General features: G+C 39.3%; 1 protein-coding gene across 1 annotated transcript in view; it reads left to right on the top strand.

Moving 5' to 3' along the window:
• ctnnbl1 (catenin, beta like 1) overlaps window positions 1–20,545 on the top strand; it is an 86,864-nt gene that overhangs the window by 35,886 nt on the left and 30,433 nt on the right. Inside the window, exons 12-13 of the mRNA XM_051949794.1 lie at window positions 8,819–8,916; window positions 14,218–14,298. Of these exons, the coding sequence (XP_051805754.1) occupies window positions 8,819–8,916; window positions 14,218–14,298 (179 nt within the window). The remainder of the gene's footprint in view (window positions 1–8,818; window positions 8,917–14,217; window positions 14,299–20,545) is intronic.

Below are 20,545 nucleotides of genomic sequence, written 5' to 3'. Positions count from 1 at the left end.
CTCGGAAAAGTGTTTCTTTGTGCACTCGTGTGCATTTGTGTGTTTGCTTGGCGGAGAGAGAGTTCTCAAGAGAGGCTGAGAGAGCGAACAGAGGCCTTTGTAATTGATAGGTTCTGAATGCCACACAAACACCTTCCAGTGCTGCGAATGCCCTTACCATGACCCTTATTTTCTAATGAATGCACTAAAATAGGTAATGAGTGAGGCATGCTGGCAGAAAGAGGCCTGTATTAGAAACACTGTCATATTGTATCCCTCTGCAGCTCTGGTGGATGTTAAAAGATGGAATAGCCCATTTAATAGAAACAGGATGCCTTTATTAAAGCAGCCCTTCTTCCGATTCCAAAAACTCAAAATGATGGCAGTTTCATTATAGAGACAAAACATGGAATTTTATCAGGCCATTACTTTATCACTGGTATCGCTCCTCTGATATTAACAAAATGGAAATTTTGAAGCATGTCTTCATAGCAGAGTATATGACATTAGATAAGTGACTTTAATAGAGGGACTTGGTTATCTGAATTTAATGATGAATGTTGCATCTCATATTTCAGTCAAAAGCAGAGACTTAAATGGAACTCTCATTTAATCCTCCTCCCAGCTCAGAGTGCCTTTGGCTCAGATTGAGATCAGTAATATTTTACATGATACAAGTTTGATTGGAATCTGTGTTGTCAGAGTCACGCTGTGTAATCCTATTATTATCCTATTATTAGTGCATTTCAGAGGGAGAGATTTGCTGTTAGATCCTTGTGTAAAGATGCATCTAATTAACATCTTCTTCACGTTTGGTCTTTCCTCTGCTGGGGATTGATCATATTTCATCCCTGTAAACTTTAATGAAATATGCTGTGGCATATTTAGCTGTATATGAAAGATTTTACTCAGAACACTTAATATTCTGTTTGTGAAGGGACATGCTTAACATCAAGACAAAATTTATCACTCAGTAGTAGGAGGAATTTAATAACTCAGACCTTTTTCATATCAGCCATTATAATGTACAGCAAGTTTTTTTGAAACGAGTCATTACTCAAGTTGAAATGAGTTTGCTGTGTACTTTGAGCTTTATGAAAGTTTTAGTAAAATTTATATTATTTTTGACCTACAGGAATGGGGAAAATGTTTGACCCAGTCCTTTAGGGAAGAAAGGATTCAATGCTGATTGGTTAAACCTGGGGGGGAAAAAGCAATAAAAATAAGCATTTCTTTCTGTAGTCTTGACCTACTTTTCAAGTAGTGGTCTTCTAAAATTTTCCATATATTGATCGCTGTGGACTTATCAGGACTTATCTGTTGGAAATGCTACAAGGAACAATTGATTAAGTTGTGGGGGTGTTTTCAAGTCTCATCAATTCCGCTACATATTAGCAGTGTTTCCCCACCTATATGACCGACGAGGCCTCGCTGGTATAGGCCACCGCCTCATTACAATTTTGCTGACATTGACGCCTCACTGGTCCGCGCCAAAAAAAAAAAAAAAAAAAGTAATGCTAAATATTAGAAAGCATTGACACATAAGTCCGGTATATTCGCCGCTGAAATCAACAAGCCAGAATGGCAGCCTTTTCTCGCCGTGGCTGAAAACAGGAAGGTACATCCCCATTGCAGACAAGAAGCGGCAGCGCTCCATGGTTTCATTTTTCGGGGCTAAAAGCAGGTGTGCATCACAGACATACGTCAAATTAAGTATCAAAACTATCGCATGTCATCAAAATAAAGTGAGCAACGCAGTGTAGGCATCGATCTCGCTTCCTTTACTGAGTTTGCTTACTGTTTTGTTGTCCGCGGCGATACGAATTGATAGTGACTGCAAAAATGGCTCCCGTTAAAACATTTAGGCACGACAAAACCCGTTCTCACGAACGAGACAAATGATTTCAACGAAATATAAAGTTCCTAGTTTCTTTTGATAAAATGATTTATAGAGTGCTCGAAATTATATCATTCAATGGCAAAACAAATTCTGTAATTTCAACGGTTCACCGGCCCGCAGGCGGGGCGTTTTGATATCTGATAAGCATTTTTCAAAATAGAACGACACTGCCAACGCGATTATAGAAACACTATACACCCATGGAAAGCTTAGATTGATCAACATTAATTCCCACTTATATTTGATTTGCCTCATGTAATAAAGAGAGCGTGTGTTCAAATTTGGTGTTTGTGTTTTCAGGAATGTTTACTTAAAGTCTTTAATTCAGCTGCCTGACACATATCACAGTGCAAAATTATGTATTCTAACTCAAGGTTAACAACTGGTATTCTAAAGAAGTTATTTCTTTGTTCAAAAAGGTAACAGTTTTGAAAACAGAACTAACTCCTTCAGAAAACCAGTTGTTAATCCAGAGTTGAAGTTTTCTTTCACATTTTTAAGTAAAATGAAGGTCATGACATAACCTTTTTATTTTAAATAAAAATGAAGTGGGGATTTGGTACCTAACATGTAGTTGTTTTTAGAAAAAAAGTAAAAGTCACCACTTGATTCCAGATTCAAGTCCTTTGTCATCTTTTTCAAATTTGTAATAAGAACTGATGTGGCATTTTGGAATGGCTTGTGGAAATCTGACCAGAATATAATAGACTGGACTAGTTGACATGTTTTGATCGCAAGGACAAGTGGGTTTATATTTGTCATATTTTCTCCCTATGACTAATTTTTAGAAAAGAAACATGAACATTTTATTTAATTTAGTTTTTGGAAATGGCTACAAATACAACAAAATGTGCTCCAAATTGTGCCAGAATGCCCCATTTTGCATCTTGATTTTCAAAATTTTTACGGGGGGCATGCCCCCGGACCCCCCCTAGTTGCTTTGGCCCTTGCGTACACCCTACCACCTCACAGCCATTTCAACCCAGGGGAAAACTGTATTAGGATCACACGATTTGGTGTCTGTACATAACATATACATGCGTAACAGACACCTGTGCTCAGTGCAGCATCATTTTTATTAAGGATTTCATCCATCAGAAATGATATGACGACTGAGCAGCATTGGCGGAATGCTGCGCTCTCTGAGTGCTTTTCTTGTTTGTCTGTGATCTGACACTGAAGCTGCAAAATTACTGTCACCTCGTGAGTTCCATGGATCCTACACTAGTAACGAAACGGAAAGATAAAAGGGCTGATTACGGGGCTGTTTCTGTACTGGAAAAACTCCTACGGTGACCCCTCGAGCCAAGTTCAAGTGTAGTCCTTGTGCCATAATTTCTGCTAATCTAAACGTCTCTACTCACGAGTATCAAATCTCAGGAACCAATAGCCTATTTAGTGTATTCTGTATATTGTGAAACACAGTTTTAACACAAGAGATGTGTTAATGAAGAGTTACAATGGAATTCAGAGCCAGAATTTAGTGCTGCTCTTTTAGACAGTGAATGCAGACTTTATAACCCTCTTAGACGGGCTAGCATGTGGTGCAGAGAAGCTGATTGCTCTCCCCAGGGCACAGTTAGTCCAGACTCAGTCTGTCTATCAATGCAGTACCACCTATCTGTTCCTCTGTTGTTCAAAACTACTCTCAATCAATAAATGTATTCAGGCCCCACGGGGTTATTTGCATGTTAACTTAGTACTCTTGAACTCCTGGGGCAAAGATGAGACAAACAGTGAATAATTAATGAAGCATGAGTGAATGCTAGCATTTAGAAATGTGCTGCGTATATCAATCTAGGAAGAGTTGACTGAGACCTTGTTCACTGCTCTAAAGTAGTTTACGGTGATGGGAAGGCTTCATGCATTACTTTGAGGAGATGCCAACTCCATTAGCGGTGTGTCATTGCTGCCAAATATACAGCATGGCTGAGTCAGTTCACACCAAATGGACATGGTCGACTTGTCTTTCTCCTTCTTACACAGTTTTTATGTTGTGGTTTTGTGCTGTATGTGCTGAATTTTATGTTTCTTTTAAAATAAAAGCAATTATGTAGGATTCTAAAAACGGCGCAGTGAACTTGGACGGCTCATGTATATGATTGTTCTGAGCAGCAGGAGGTTCTTTGCTGTCACGACCACCATGCAGCTATTGAGTTAACCACAGAATTACAAACTGGAGTTTACTTACTACATCTAACGTGTTTTATGGTGTATGGATTTGACTTTTACCCCATCTGTCATGATCGATTCGGCCTGCTCTTGAGGGTGACCTTTTTCGTACCATGTGCAAGCTGACCCCAGATGAAGTTGCGTACATTTGGAAGGTAAAATTGGTTATTACTGTTCTGTGGGAGATTGTGTCCCTTATATTTGTACCCAACATTAAAGTGTAAAGCAAGACATGTAAATGAAGTATTGATTGCACACCTTTTTAAAGACAGATGAGGAAGCAGTTTTTTTTGCAGTTTGCCCTCTATTTGGTACCCACAATGTAATTCTGCTTCCACCCCTTTGCAAATCTCAACGGAGCAGTCTCTCTTTAGTTTTAAACTCTTTGGGGAGAACATTCCACAGCCAGCGATCAATAGTCTCCCCGGCAGGGCGTGGAGGTGGCGACATCAATTACCACTTGGTTCAAGCTGATAAAGTAGTGTCCTTCTGGAAATGGCAGTTAGCCTCCTTGTCATTGTGTACAGGAAATAAGGTTGTCTACATTAAAATAAGAGATATGTGGACTGAACCAGTGTGCAGCTAGACCACATAGCTTTAACTGCATGTAATACCTGTTGTACCAGTCAGTTATTGAAACTGTGAAGTCTGTTGAGAATTTCAACTGCTCCTCTCACATACCATTAGATCTCATTTATTTTCAAAGAAATGTTGAAGGGATATTACTGTAGCACACTATGAAGTAAATGCCTTTTTTGTGCCTGTTAGTGGGCAAACCAGAGTTTAAAGGTGCAAGATGCAAGATTTGATACGTAAATATAGCATTAATTTATCTGTAACTGTAAGGTGTATTGCAATAATGGTGCGCTTCATAGAGAATTAAATCCCTCTCTGTGTGTGTGTATACTGTAATCTGAGTGTGTGTGTTCTAAGTTTATGTCATTGGTTTGACCCGGTGTGTATGTTAGTGCATGTGAGTTAACCTTGCCAGCAAGTTGATTTCTCGTGATATTTGTGAGTTCACAAATCTCTCAAGAAACCATCTTGCTCCGCTCCCGCCTTCACTTTTCGTACAGCACCAAGTTGGTTTGGGCCAATCACACAGCAGTATTCGTGTGTGGGGCGGGATATCCGGGTGTGACGACGACACCAAGTGCCAGTAGATCAAAACAAACATGGCGACGGAGGACAACGATCGTGTAGATGCTGCTATTAAGTCAGTTTTAGCTGAATCTCCTGTCACTTTTTTGAAGGAAGAACAACAACGAGAGGCGCTTTGCGCATTTCTGGATGGTAAAGATGTTTGTGCTTTTTTACCTACGGGTTTTGGTAAGAGTTTAATCTGCCAATTGGCTCCGCTCGTTGTGAAGATCCCGCGATTGGCTAAAAACAAACCTGTCAGAGGCGGGACATACTGTTGCATTGTCCAATCCGTGCCTCTTTCCTCCGAACGGATTTACATGGAGCGGTCCCAGATTGATATTGTGGAGTACTATCAAGTACTACACAATTATTAATCTGACTATTGCCAGGTTACATGTGAGTCCTTCCCTTTGAAACTGTTGGCCCTCCCTGTATTTATAAGCATGGTGAGAGTAATCTCCCACATGACACTGGAAAAGAGAAAGTGAAGTTCAATGTTCAGCAAGTGCCCTCAAAATCCTATGAAATTAAAAACATATTATTCTATCTATCTCAACTAAATTATGTCCACTTGTTTAATTTTAGCTCAACATAGGAGTTTCTACTGCTGTGCCTGTTTGTTTTGATCTGAAATGCTGATGTTCCAGTGACTTCCACTGGTTCTGAAATGTTGCACTCAGAACCTTTAACCATTGAGAGAAGGCACTGCACTAGTTAAGAAAAATTAAAACCCCTAAAGTAAGCACATTTTAAGCCATATTTAGTTCTCTGTTAATTATTCACCATGCCAATACAATGCCTATAAAAAGATTTCACCCCCTTTGAAGCTTCCCCCTTTTATTGCTTTTCAGCCTTGAATTATGGTAGATTTAATTTGACTTTTATTGACATGAATTTGCAAAAAACAAACATAGCATCTGGCAAAAAACCTCAAATTTGATCTCATCGTCCAAAAACCGTCTTCTAGTTGATTTCAGTCTCCTACATGCCTTCTAGTGATCTCTTGTCCAGATTTAATATGGGCAATGCTAGAGGATGCACAGTTTCTCCCATCTCAGCTGCTGAGGCTTTTAACTTCTTCAGAGGAGTCATACTTGTCTTGGTGACCTCCCTCACCAATCTCTTTCTTGCTTGGTCACTCAGTTTTTGAGGACATCCAGCTCTTGTCAGATTTGCACATGGTGCACTCCTTCAACTTCCTGATGATGGGTTTATCTGGACTCCAAGAGATAATCTGTGACTTGGAAATTTTCTTGTAGAATCCCCCGAGTGGTGCTTTTCAATAACCTTTTCACAGAGCTACTTGGAATGTACTTTACCATTCACAGTGTACTTATAAGCAGAAGAACTATTCACCATGACTGGACCTTCCAGATACAGGTCTCTACTACAAGCCTTTGAATGCACTCAGATGATCTCTATTTAAATATTTGTGTGACTTTTAGCACCAATTGGCTGAACCTGTGTTGAATTTGGTGAATTACTTTAAAGGAAGTGAATAGTTATGCAGTCACTTATTCTAAGTTTTATATAGTTAATTAATTACTTAAAATGTCATGCAGGTTTTTTTTTGTACCAAAGACCAAAGTGAATGTTGCCTTCCATAGAGCCCTTTTAAATTTACCAGGTTGCATGATTACAATCTGCAGTTTTTTTTTAAAATTAATTACAAGATTAGTGCATCTTTTAAGGAATAAGGAGTGTAGTTAAGAAATGTTTTCTCATGCTAACTGGTCAATTTTAGGGTGTTTTCGCTGCTTAAAAAGAGCTGAAAGGCCCCAAAGCCCTGTTTTGATTAATGACTTCCTGTTTATGAGTAACATAAGGTTTGATGAACTTGTATTCTTTTGTTTTGCCATGCTCTTCTCACTGATGTGACGTCTGGCCTGATGACCTAACAGCCCTGATGAAGAATTTTTGAGTTTCTGAGTGTTTTAGGACAGTGGTTAGACAACCAAAAACAGAACAGGTGCATGTAAAAGGCCACCTTAAAAATGTGTGGTAGACAAAGGTGTGGGTTTGAGCTTGTCAGCTAGGCTCATAGCCAGGCACTTGAATGTTCACAACTCTTGCATTTGAGGTCTAAGAAATCGTTTCATACTGGCTGTGTATAAATGTGATATTGGCTAATGTCTGCCACCTTCACCAAGACCTTCCAGGAGCCAGCATCGAAAACCTCATCCACTCTCTACGATGCTGTGACTTATTTACTTGTGATGCTGCTTATTTATTCATAGAAATTTTGTTGTTTAGGAAGATGTAAAGCCACATTCTCACAGGCTCTAATTGCCTTGTTAATAATGAGTAAATGGATAGGAAGTTGAGCTAGAACATGAAAAGATTTGGTTTAGTGGTAAGAACATTAACCGAGGAGACCAGAAGAGTTTCACATCAGCAGTTCTTTCATTCAGTTGAAGGCTACTGACTCACAGATTCAGCAGTGATCAGCATTTGTCAATTTCTTTCAGCTTTTAGTGGAATATATTCTCCACTGGACCTTTTTTTTTCTGAAGCAGCATGACTCCAGTTTGTTTTGTTTTGTGCTTCAGTGCATTTTTAGGCCTTGTTCTGCGTATATTGTTCACGTTATCATGGATATTTATGTGGTCTGAAAGAACTGACATTAGCAGGTATTGGAGCCTTTGGGTTTCTCAGCCACCCTGTCTTGTGGGTAAATGCGCTGCAGGTCATAAGGGATTGCACAAAGGGAATTGACAGCAAACATGACCCCCTTTAAAAAGCAGAAATGGAATTGATTCCTGTACTCCTGTTGCTAAGCAACTGGAAAGCCTTGTTGAGAGAGAATATTGACCTCTTGTTGATAAAGTCCAATTACATTTTTTCCTCCGCTCTGTATATCCGGAGATGTTGCAGTGTCATATTCTACTCCCCCTGTGCATACAGTGTATGTTTCATTCAGTATCATAGGGAAATGTTCTACTGATTGTCACATACTAGTGAAGCCTGGACTAAGAAGGTCTTTTAAATGAGATAGCTAGCAAGTTTTATATAGCATGAATTGGTTTAACAGGGCCACTCAATGTGACTAGCTAGTGTTTGTTGCTAATTTAGTCAATTAACAGGTTTTTATAGCTCCTACTCAGTAAATGGCCCCAGAGCTGCCACAGACAAATTGTTTATCACCACAAAAACTGTAATTCAATCACAGCCAAAACCCTTGCACATGTTCCAGCATGCCCTAAAATGACAATTGATTTCTAAATTTCATTAACATCTTCTCCTCCTCTTGTTCTGTGCTCTCTCTGTTATAGTGGCCACGCTTAGCTGGATGCGTGCTGTAATTGCAAATTATCAAGTGCTAATCGATTTGTTCTTTCTGAGGGCTGTGAATGTGGGTGTGAATGAGCTTTGCAGTTAGTTTTTTGAATTTGAGACTGTTTTGACACCACACTGAGGAATATAACTGTGGCTCATAGGTTATTTTAAGCTCAGTAATCTTAGCACTTTGATCTCTTTGATGCTCCTGTAGGTATACCTGCTGCATGTGTTTGTCTGAGAGTAGCAGTTATCTTTTTGACGTTAGAAGGGAAAAGTTTTGAGAATTTTGCTTGGTAATAAAAACAAGGAAGTTTTTGCTTCACTTCTCACTTTACTTTTTTTCAGAGCACGTCTGCTCCATCATCGCTTCCATGCTGAGAAATCTCAAGTCCCAACAGAGAAGCAGACTCCTCAACAAGTTCACAGAGAACGACTGTGAGAAGGTTAGTTTTCATCATCTTCCTGCTGTTTTCTTTTGTTTCTCTCCCTTTTTCACAGTTTTTTTTTTTTGATTGCCAGCAGATTGCTTCATCAAGAAGCCTCAGCTGAAGTGTTCATGTGTGTTCATCATCCATATGCTGTGGTTACAGGTTATTTGCAGCCCCTTGAATCAGAACACGTCTTTGTATTTTCTAAATTTAAATGCCCTGAAAACATACCGCCTCAATCAGTTTCTTACTACAGGCAATAGGACCCTACATAACCACACAATTTTCTACCAAGCTGTTTTGTTATTTCGCACAAGAGACTTTTGGATTAGTGTTTTTCTCTGAACTCTTTTTGCTGTTTTGTGGGCTGTGCTCAGTTGTGCACACATCTGGTTGTTCATGGATTTTGCCTGACCATTCTCATTCAAATCTAATCAATCCTGCAGGAGCAAATTGGAAAAGTTTTTTTTGTGTTAAACTGGAACTTTTATAAGATTAGTATTTTAACTTCAATGGTTGCTTTTTGAATTATGAAAATGTAAGTTTTTTAAAAAATATTTTCGGGGGACCTTAAGAGCATATTAATCCATTGACGCCTATTGTCGCAAATTCGCATCATACCACCTTCATTCAGACTGCAGCTGAGATAGCGTATCCATTCCCCCAGTGCCGGCTTGTGCATATTCAATACGTACCTCTGAACTTTTGCGCACACTGATTTCTTGTAAGACTGGTTGGCATGGGACCTAATTATTATATAATCTGTTCTATGTGTAATAGACTAGTTAACAATCTCCACTTAATCCAGCATTAGCTGGAAAGCAAAAACACAAATAATGTTTTATCTTATATAACTGTAAATAAATTCAGGTGTCAAGGGATTAAGACCAAACAATTTTTTTTCATCCTGTACAGACCCATGATTTCTGTATTTTTAGTTTATGGATTGCATTCTTTTAAGACTGCAGTAAATAGTCAGTTTGTCAAATGAAAACGTAACTGTTAGTGTGACTGATTACTTGTGATTTTTCAAGCAAAAATGACATCTTTTTCTTGGTTTCAGCTTCCCAAATATGATATTTGCTGTTTGTTATGATACTAGATATGATCATAAATACAGTTTTTTTCAGATTTTGGTTGACACTGAGATAACTAATTTAAGAACATCACTTTAGACTCTGGGAAGCTGTCATGAGAATTACCCAATTCCAAAATTGTTTTTTACAGATTAATCAATAATGAAAATGAATTTTTCTTGCATGACCCTGGATGGAACATTTTGCAAAAGCAATGTTTTTCTTATGTCACAAAATGCTTTGTTAATTGAAGCTAGTCGCTAAGTTCCTAAAAATACCTGACTTACTTTTAGAGACTTGATAATCTGTTTTTAACAGATTATTTCCTAAAGCCTTGTGCAGCTTTATATATATTGGATATTAATAGTTTTTTCCAGGTAGCTTCGACATAAGAACATGGTAGTAGAGCAAAGGAGTGGTAAATGACCTTCATCCTCTAAATTTCAAGCAGTTTCTGAGTCTTTTTCGCTCCTGCCACATTTTTATTTGTTCATTTGACACTTTACCTAAGAGTCCTGCACCTATAAGGAAACAGAACAACCATGGCTAGAAGTTGAGAGAACACAAACATGTCCTGTGTGCTGCATACCAAAATTATAACGCCACATATCAAAAACAGTAGAAACAATGAAAATCGAATTTCTTGAATCAACACATAAAACACTTCAAGTGCACAGATATTTCAAATACTGGAGAAAAAAAAACCGACTGTACATAATCAGCTACTCAGATTTTTGAATTACATCAGTACTTGTCTGCTGACTTCATGTCTTTGCCGAAGAGCTCAGCGTTCGTTCGTTCGTTCGTTCGTCCGTCCGTCCGTCCGTTCATTTATATATTTAATCTGGTTAGGGCAAATTGTTTTCTTTATTTAAGCTTTATTTTACCAGGAAGTTCCTTGGGATTAAAAATCTCTTTTCTGAGGGAGACCTGGCCATTTGGGGGTTAAAAAAAAGACATAAAATAACTTGATTTTGATGAATTGTCACTTGTTTAAGCATTATTTTGATAATAGAATATGTCACAAATACAGTGCCTTGTGAAAGTATTCAGCCCCCTTGAACTTTTCAACCTTTTGCCACATTTCAGGCTTCAAACATAAAGATAGAAAATTTTAATTTTTTGTCAAGAATCAACAACAAGTGGGACACAATCGTGAAGTGGAACGAAATTTATTGGATATTTTAAACTTTTTTAACAAATAAAAAACTGAAAAGTGGGGCGTGCAATATTATTCGGCCCCCTTGCATTAATACTTTGTAGCGCCACCTTTTGCTGCAATTACAGCTGCAAGTCGCTTGGGGTATGTCTCTCAGTTTTGCACATCGAGAGACTGAAATTCTTGCTCATTCTTCCTTGCAAAACAGCTCGAGCTCAGTGAGGTTGGATGGAGAGCGTTTGTGAACAGCAGTCTTCAGCTCTGCCCACAGATTCTCGATTGGATTCAGGTCTGGACTTTGACTTGGCCATTCTAACACCTGGATACGTTTATTTGTGAACCATTCCATTGTAGATTTGGCTTTATGTTTTGGATCATTGTCCTGTTGGAAGATAAATCTCCGTCCCAGTCTCAGGTCTTTTGCAGACTCCAACAGGTTTTCTTCCAGAATGGTCCTGTATTTGGCTCCATTCATCTTCCCATCAATTTTAACCATCTTCCCTGTCCCTGCTGAAGAAAAGCAGGCTCAAACCATGAGGCTGCCACCACCATGTTTGACAGTGGGGATGGTGTGTTCAGGGTGATGAGCTGTGTTGCTTTTACGCCAAACATATCGTTTTGCATTGTGGCCAAAAAGTTCAATTTTGGTTTCATCTGACCAGAGCACCTTCTTCCACATGTTTGGTGTGTCTCCCAGGTGGCTTGTGGCAAACTTTAAACAAGATTTTTTATGGATATCTTTGAGAAATGGCTTTCTTCTTGCCACTCTTCCATAAAGGCCAGATTTGTGCAGTGTACGACTGATTGTTGTCCTATGGACAGACTCTCCCACCTCAGCTGTAGATCTCTGCAGTTCATCCAGAGTGATCATGGGCCTCTTGGTTGCATCTCTGATCAGTCTTCTCCTTGTTGGAGGTGAAAGTTTAGAGGGACGGCCGGGTCTTGGTAGATGTGCAGTGGTCTGATACTCCTTCCATTTCAATATGATTGCTTGCACAGTGCTCCTTGAGATGTTTAAAGCTTGGGAAATCTTTTTGTATCCAAATCCGGCCTTAAACTTCTCCACAACAGTATCTTGGACCTGCCTGGTGTGTTCCTTGGTCTTCATGATGCTCTCTGCACTTTAAACAGAACCCCAAGACTATCACAGAGCAGGTGCATTTATATGGAGACTTGATTACACACAGGTGGATTCTATTTATCATCATCAGTCATTTAGGACAACATTGGATCATTCAGAGATCCTCACTGAACTTCTGGAGTGAGTTTGCTGCACTGAAAGTAAAGGGGCCGAATAATATTGCACACCCCACTTTTCAGGTTTTATTTGTTAAAAAAGTATAAAATATCCAATAAATTTCATTCCACTTCATGATTGTGTCCCACTTGCTGTTGATTCTTGACAAAAAATTAAAATTTTCTATCTTTATGTTTGAAGCCTGAAATGTGGCGAAAGGTTGAAAAGTTCAACGGGGCCGAATACTTTCACAAGGCACTGTAAGTAGTTCAAGGACTGCTCTAAGGTTGAAAGGCAGAGAACACTTTGTGTTTTTTACAGTTTCTCATTCTGATTAATGGTGTCATTTTGTTGAAAGACAACATATGTTTTAAGCCTGCTGGCTGGTTTTGAGTTTCGAGGAGTTGAGTATTTATTTTGTTTCTTTGTTTAGGCTTTAGTCATCACCATGGGAAAATCTCATACATTTTCTCCAAGATTTTATGGTTTCAGAAATTCATAATGTTACAAGAAAGCCTGAATTTGCGATGTGTTTCTTAGCAGCTGTGGCTCTTTGTACTGTCCTTGGTTTCTTTGTCAACTTGCATACAAAATAATCTTCCATTGAGCACAGGTGTGTCATACATCTGTACGTTGTGTTCACATACTGAATTAATGACCTAAATATGTAGTGAGCAGCGGCAATTGATGGGACTCGGAAACACCCTCACAATTTAGTCAGTTACTCTTTATGTCATTTACCACGGATAAGTCCTGATAATTCTGCAGCGGTCCATTTGTAGTAGGATCACAATCATGTGATCGTCAGCAAACAGCTGGCATAGTGTTCACTTGTTGTCATGGTTACAGTGATGCCGTGCTGCAATCTCGTAATGACACAGAACTCTTTAACAAATCAGTAGATCCAGACTTTAAGCCACATCAATGCCAAAATCTAGTCAGGGGATCCTTGTGTCATTTCTGACCTTCCCTGAAAATTTCATCCAAAACCATCTGTCCGTTGTTGAGTAATGTTGCACACAGATGGAATAACAGACGGACAGACAGACGTACACCGATCGTCACATAACTCCATCACATTCCTTTGAATAAACTGGCTTCTAAATTCTTCTAATGTCATATTAGAAAACATTTGACTGAAACAATCAGTTTCTATCCATTTTGACAGTCTGTTTACATGGCCAGTTAAATACATTCATGTTCATATTCAGGTCACACAATCACTCTGTACTTGCGCATGCTGTATGCTGGCTGCTGGCTGCCAAAGGCTACGGAACTTGAGAAAGTAATCTCAAGTAAAGTTTTTTTTCTTGCAACTCCCACAGTTCTAATGTGCAAAAATGTCTGATTTACAGTCTGTTGCTCAAGGCAATCTTGATAGGACACTTAAGTTTTGAAACTACCTGTCATTTTAGACAAACATGAAATGCTTTCTCACTGCTACACCATCCTAGAATTTCACTTCTGTCATTCATCTTCAGCACCTGTTTGTTCATTTTAGCATTTACACAAGAGTTCTTTGGTCATATCTTGATATAGTAAATTAGAATCTTAAAAATAATATACTTGTTCTCTTTGTTCATCACTTCATTAACCCTCTCTGCAAGAGTTCTATCGCAAAAAGATTTGTAGTTAATTCATTTAATGCTGACAAATAAGAAGTAGACGATTCATATCTATTATGAAGTGCCTATTAGCAAATTATTAGAGGTGCTGTGTATTTATCATGACGCATATCTTGTTCTGTCTCTGCTTTGTACCCTTCACATTTCCCCTATTTTCACTGTTTTCTTGTATGCTGCATCTCTCACTTTCCCTCTGCCTCTATTTCATTCTCTCTCCAGGTTGATCGACTGATGGAGTTGCATTTTAAGTACCTGGAGGCTGTTCAACAGGCTGACAAGAGGATCGAAGGGGAGAAACATGTAAGCATCTCTCCTCTTTCCTTCTCTTCATCCATCTCCCTCCTGTCTGATCTGCCTCTCTATTTACTGGCTTTATCCCATGCAGCTTGTTGGATTGATGGAATAACACAAAATATGGATATCTTCAGGGTTGCTTTGTAGATCACAAAAAAAGAACCATCAAGGACTTGTCTCATTGCAACATTAGAAGTAGCTGTTCCACATTTGTTTTTAATGTGGGTATAGTCAATGTGGCCAGTGTAACAGTGTATATATGATAAATATTTCCACTTGCTGTAATTTGGCTTTGATTTAATTTGTAGTTGTTGGCTCAATAGCGCCCTCTCTGGAGCTATAGTATGCAACTGGCATTGATGCCACACTGTTAGGTACTAAGAAGCGTGCACAAGCTAGGTTGTGGAGCACATCACAGGCTCATAAATACATATTTTTTTATGTTCCTTTGTTTATTTTATGACTGTATGTGCACTACGATCTACGCAGATGTTCATTGGAGTGTGTTGACACATATTTTATGTTTTGATTTGTTTAATTATGTGTATGTGAAGCTTGAAATGCTCTGTAAGCTAGCTATCTCGTGAGCATTGGCCTAAATGAATGTGTTGCTATTTTTATAGTGAGGCGTGCACAAGATGCCTGAGCCCACTGATGAGAGTGTTTTCTCATATTTACCAGGTACATATTTTGTTTTGGGCAGCAAAGTGGCTTGGTGGTTAGCACTTTCGCCTTGCAGCTAGAAGATTCACGGGTCACGTCCCCGCCTTCCTTGGATCTTTCTGGATGGAATTTCCATGTTCTCCCTGTGTATGTGTGGGTTTTCTCCGGGTACTCTGGCTTCCTCCCACAGTCCAAAACCATGCTAAGATTAACTGGTAACTTTAAAATGTCCGTAGGTGTGAATGTGAGTGGTGACCTGTCCAGAGTGTCCCCTACCTTCACCCTAAGTCAGCTGGGATAGACTCCAGCCCCCCTGCGACCCGAATGAGGATTAAGCAGTACATAGATAATGGATAGATATTTTGTTTTATTTCTTTGTTTTGATATTGTATTACTGTGTATTATTCACTGTCAGTTCCTGAGAGGCGTACACGAGACACCTGAGTCCACTGACACGATTATTTCTTACATTTACCAGATGGTACAATAAATAGCACAGAGAAGACATTTCAGCCTTCCGACTTCTTTAAAAACAAACACAATGCAGAGTCAAGGGGTTTTGAACCAACCAGCAACAGAGTGTGACTGAACACGGTTGCACCAGCAGGTTGTTCAAGTTTGTAGCTGGAGAAATCCTGACGAGATTTGTAGTATCATTGTTGTTGCTTGCATGTACTAGTAATGATGAGTCACGTTAACCTAATGAATGCCTTTCAGCATCAGTATCAATCTTTTTCCTCCAAAAGGTCATCCAATATTGCTTGGATCTATTTAAATAGCATACAGTAGCATGCATTATTATACATTACAGCTTTAAATCAGACTGTTTTTGACAAAAACAAGCAGTTACATATACATATACAAAGATGAGAACAAATTTGTCGATATGCTATTTTTCACATGCTGTAAGGCACATCATTAGCAAATATTAAAATCATAACTGGATAGTTCTCCTTAAAACAAATTACTGATGACCATCTCAAAAAAACAGATTCTGACATCTGGGATTTCCGTCATTACAGACCTGAGGAAGAAAGCTTGTCAACTTGCAGGGTGGAGCTCTCGGTCTCATTCATTTCCATTTCAAACATGTTTGTTTGAATTATTCCAATATTACCACTTCTTGCCTTTGCTTAGAACAGCTTAACAGAGTCATCGGTGTGTCGAGCTGCAGCTAGTAGTGGAAGGCTCGGTGGAGAATGAGATGGGAACTTTTTTTGGAGACGTTATTGGGCCATTATCTGCCTTTTTATTTGATATTACCAGAAAACAAATAGAACATATGAGGAGAGAGTAGGAGAATGATGCACAATAAATAGCCAGAGGAACGTTGAGCCCGAGAGTTGCTGCTCAGGGATATTTGTGCCCATATGGACTGTGTACTCACCACTTGGCTATTAAGTCACTCTTCTGTAGTTATTTTTGTATGAATTATGATATGTACCGGGCTTTGCAAAAGTTCTGTTACACTTGGTTTCGTGATCTTTAGAGACGTTTACATGTCGGAGTGAAAAATTCCATTAAATAAACTGAAAGTTCTACCTTATAGGCAGGTGTCCTTAATACAAATTTTTTTCTCCGGTGAAGTTGTATCAAGATGGAAGTCAAAAGAGTTGAGATATCTGCTCTCCTTTGTGCTGAACATCAGCCGGATGACCGTCCACAGAGTTGCGGAGAGGCTAAAGAATGGTGAAGATCTTTCAGGTCTTCACCATTCTTGAAAGATCACTGAAAGATCTTCACCATTCTTGAGCCTCTCCGCGACTCTGTGGACGGTCATCCGGCTGATGTTCAGCTGCTTGGCTCTGTCAGACTTGTGGCCAGCATGAAGGAGAGCAGATATCTCAACTCTTTTGACTTCCATCTTGATACAACCTCACCGGATAAAAAAATTGTATTAAGGACACCTGCCTATAAGGTAGAACTTTCAGTTTATTTAATGGAATTTTTCACTCCGATATGTAAACATCTCTAAAGATCATGAAACCATGCAACAGAACTTTTGCAAAGCCCGGTACTTCTAGGCAATCCTGTTCTGAGGTGCAAAGTATGGGATAAAGGAATGCAACCAATTCATGCGCTCATACTGACCCATGCAGCAGAGAAAACTGTGGTATAAATGTGCAAAATCTGTGACACACTGAGGTTTTTCTAAACCTCAAATCGAGCAGTTGAGGAAAGATAAAGCAGGAGCGATAACCATCCATTAGAACTGTCACATTCAGGAAAAATGTAGTCTTCAGTGCAATATCATCACTCAGTAGGGTTTTGTTATCGTCGCTAGATAAAAATGAAAAAAAGAACATTCAAATTGCATTCCAGATGTTCAGATACAAACCACTATCCCTGTTATAAAGGGTTGTTTTTTTGTGATCAAAATGTCTATTTTGGTAGATAAGATGTGCAGTTCCACACAGCGTCACTTCCAAAGCCGTGAGGGAAAAGACCTAAAATACCATCACAATCCTGCTGATAACCATATGACAGTTTACAGAGGAATGGAAAGTTTGATATCCGTATGAGGCCCTATTGAGCTGTCAGTGTGTTGGCTGGACAGACCGATGGAGGGATACAGATGGAAGATAAGTGACCAGGCAGGAGATAATGGCATGAACACAGAGACAAAGAGTGTCCTGTCGTTAAAAAGGTAGAAAAAAGACACATGGACAAATTGTGAATACAAGAAGAAGAGTTAATAGAAAGGGAAATGCAGGGAAAAAAAGAAACAGGAAAAGGACGAGAGAAAGAATTTGAGTTAAAGGGGAAATGATGAGGGGCAGGGAGGTGTGGGTAGAGACAGATAAGTGTGAGATTCCTATCTAAAGATTACAGAAGATTAATTTCTCAGACAGACATCGTGGAGGGATTGGCAAGAAAAGGCCAGACAGTTTGACATTTTTTCTCCCTCCTTCTCCGTTTCTCTCTCCCTGTCTCTCTCTGTCGCTCTCTCGTCTCTTCCTCCAGGATGGCAAAAGCATGACTTTGTGATAACCTGGTGATAAGAAGTCTTGTCTGTGTGTGCAGCTATCTTTGAAGCCATATGGTTAGTCTTCCCCACTTAAGAGCCATACTGTGGGCCAGACACACGTGAGGCAAACCATGATAAAATGTCTATTTGTGGCATAGCAACAATTTTCTCTTCATTTCACTCCAAGCCGGAATATGTAACTTTTTACTGTTCCATGCAAAACATCATTGTGTGGCACTCAGAGACATACTAGTGCATTTTAAAAGATGTAAGATATTGTGAAAGAGATTTTTTTGCAGTTGAAATCAAAAAGTTATGTTAAGCATAACGTGCTTAACATTGTCAGCATTTTGAAAATACTGTATTTTTTCACGTATGTAGAGTGATCCAATTTATCAAAGGGTTCAATGCATATTGCTGCGGCTGAAATACACCATGCCAGAGAATTCATGAAACAATGTGAGTGCATTGTTGTGGGAGGAAGGATATTATATGTGCTGGGATGTTTTTAGGTTTACATATTCACTCTTTGTGCAAGGAAGCATGTTTTTCCCTGCAGAATCCATCTCTTATGTGCTTGTTAACATTCGACACATTGAAGGAGCTTCAGTAGAAATCAACTTGTAGGTTCTTGAAGATGTTTCACCTCTAATCCGAGGTTTCTTTGGTTCTGACTAATAGGGAATTCCAGAATTTGCAAGTCGCTCCAGCTCACATGGGCCATTAATGACTCAGTCAGTTTTTCGTGTGTTGCCTTGATGCTTCTTTTACCTCATCTCAGAATTATTTTTGGTATTTTCTTTTTGCTGACACACTTTGTGGGTCAGTATTCTATATTACCACTAACCTAGCCTTTACACACACGACAGACCACAGTAGCATTGTTTCCTATATTTAGGATGAATTCCCGTGTTGATAAGCTGATCATTAGAAATGAAAACCAGTGGGTGATTGAGTTGTCCAAGGTCTTTTCAGGAATGCTACCAGCTCTGCTTGGGAGAATAAAGTGATTCTGATTCTGAGAGGGTGACACGAAAGAGACTTGGTTTCTGTGTGATACAGTCAGAGAAAATGTAAACACAGAGGTTATGTGTGTTTTGTTTATTATCTATTTGTGATTTTGGCTTACATGCTGTTTTTTGTGTCTTCGCTGAAGCCGGATTGTGAGATTTGTGTAAATGTGCCGCAAGCTGCTGTTTCCCCTCCCAAAACGGAGCTGAGTTGTCCTGGAAACCAAGATCATTTTTTTTCCCTACTGGAAGAAATGGAGACACAGTTTACATTCAAATAGCTTTGTTTCAAGTTTTGTGCATTTTTAATGAGCACGAGTTGACAGCAGCAAGGCCAAGCTTTGGGACTATTTCACAATGCGATAACTCTCTGTTTTATAATGAAATAGAATTCTAGGCCATTGTTTTACTCAGAGGCTGCACAGGAGACAAATGCCCTTCAGTTAATGGCTTTATTAGTCATCGGAGCTTCAGTGGAAATCAGCTGGACTTCTCTTGAAGATTCTTGAAGGCATTTCACTTCTCATCCAAGAGGCTTCCTTAGTTCTGACTAATAATGAGTTGTAGAATTTATAGTCACTCCAGCTCACATAGCTAATAGCCCATTAACAAGCCGGGACTCACATGGCTCAAGGTGTGAATTGTTGTGAAACCAAGACAGCAGTCATGATGACGGAACTCCCAGTTTACACAACAAAGAATCTGAAAAATCAGGAGTGACTCAAAATGTTAACAATGGCAAAACTTTCTGGGGAGAGACCATATCACTACTAGGGATGTGCGCGACTAGTCGTTTAATCGTTTAACCGCCTACTCATTTATTAAACGTTTAGTGTTTTACTAGTCGGTTAAACGCTGCATTAAGCATCATGCACCTTGTTCTTCACGCCTCTGCATCAGCTTCTTTGTAAACAGGCTGAGCAGCCAGGGAGAGAATTGCTCCTCCTCCCCTCCCCTCACACGCACACGTAGCAGGGGGCGGTCGACCTCCGGATGACACGTTCATTTCTCCAAACCTACACCGCCTGTCCGTGTCTTTTCAAAATACTGAATTTACCTTCATCTCATTTCACTGAAATTCTGAAATTGTTTTGCATTGTTCGGATTTTTAAGCTACTTTCACAAAATGTCACTGTTCATCTTGTAAACAAGTAGATTTCACAGTGTTGAGATTTCCTCTATTTGCTGTGTTGTGTTGGCTTTGAAAAGATACTGCTGTTGCACATTACCTCATTTGTTTTCTATGTCCTCTGTAGCCCAGTAGGCCTTCCTGTCTAATGCTGAAAACACCCAAATGATATTTTAAGCCTGTGAATCAAAGCTTCCACCGAATGCCATGTTGCATTAAATAAGGTGATAAAGACGCCAACCCAGTTCTGTCCAGCGCCTCGTCTGAATCGGCTGCTGTCAGCAGCAGTGTTTTATCTCTCTCTGCTGTGCCTTTTGGTTTTCCCTAGTTAAGCCTGTATTTTAGGGGTGGTAAGCAAAATGTTTTTCCTCTGCAACATATTATCCATAGATTTCTCAGGAGGATAGCAAAGAAAAAGCTGCTGCTGCTTTTTCTCCGCATCTCCAGCGCAGTCCCTTTAATAAGCTGCTTATTTTCCTCCCA

Source organism: Acanthochromis polyacanthus, chromosome 6 (genome assembly GCF_021347895.1).
Source record: "Acanthochromis polyacanthus isolate Apoly-LR-REF ecotype Palm Island chromosome 6, KAUST_Apoly_ChrSc, whole genome shotgun sequence".
NCBI lineage: Eukaryota > Metazoa > Chordata > Actinopteri > Pomacentridae > Acanthochromis > Acanthochromis polyacanthus.
The sequence above is the reverse complement of the archived record's forward strand: the minus strand, read 5'-3'. Positions and strand labels throughout refer to the sequence as shown.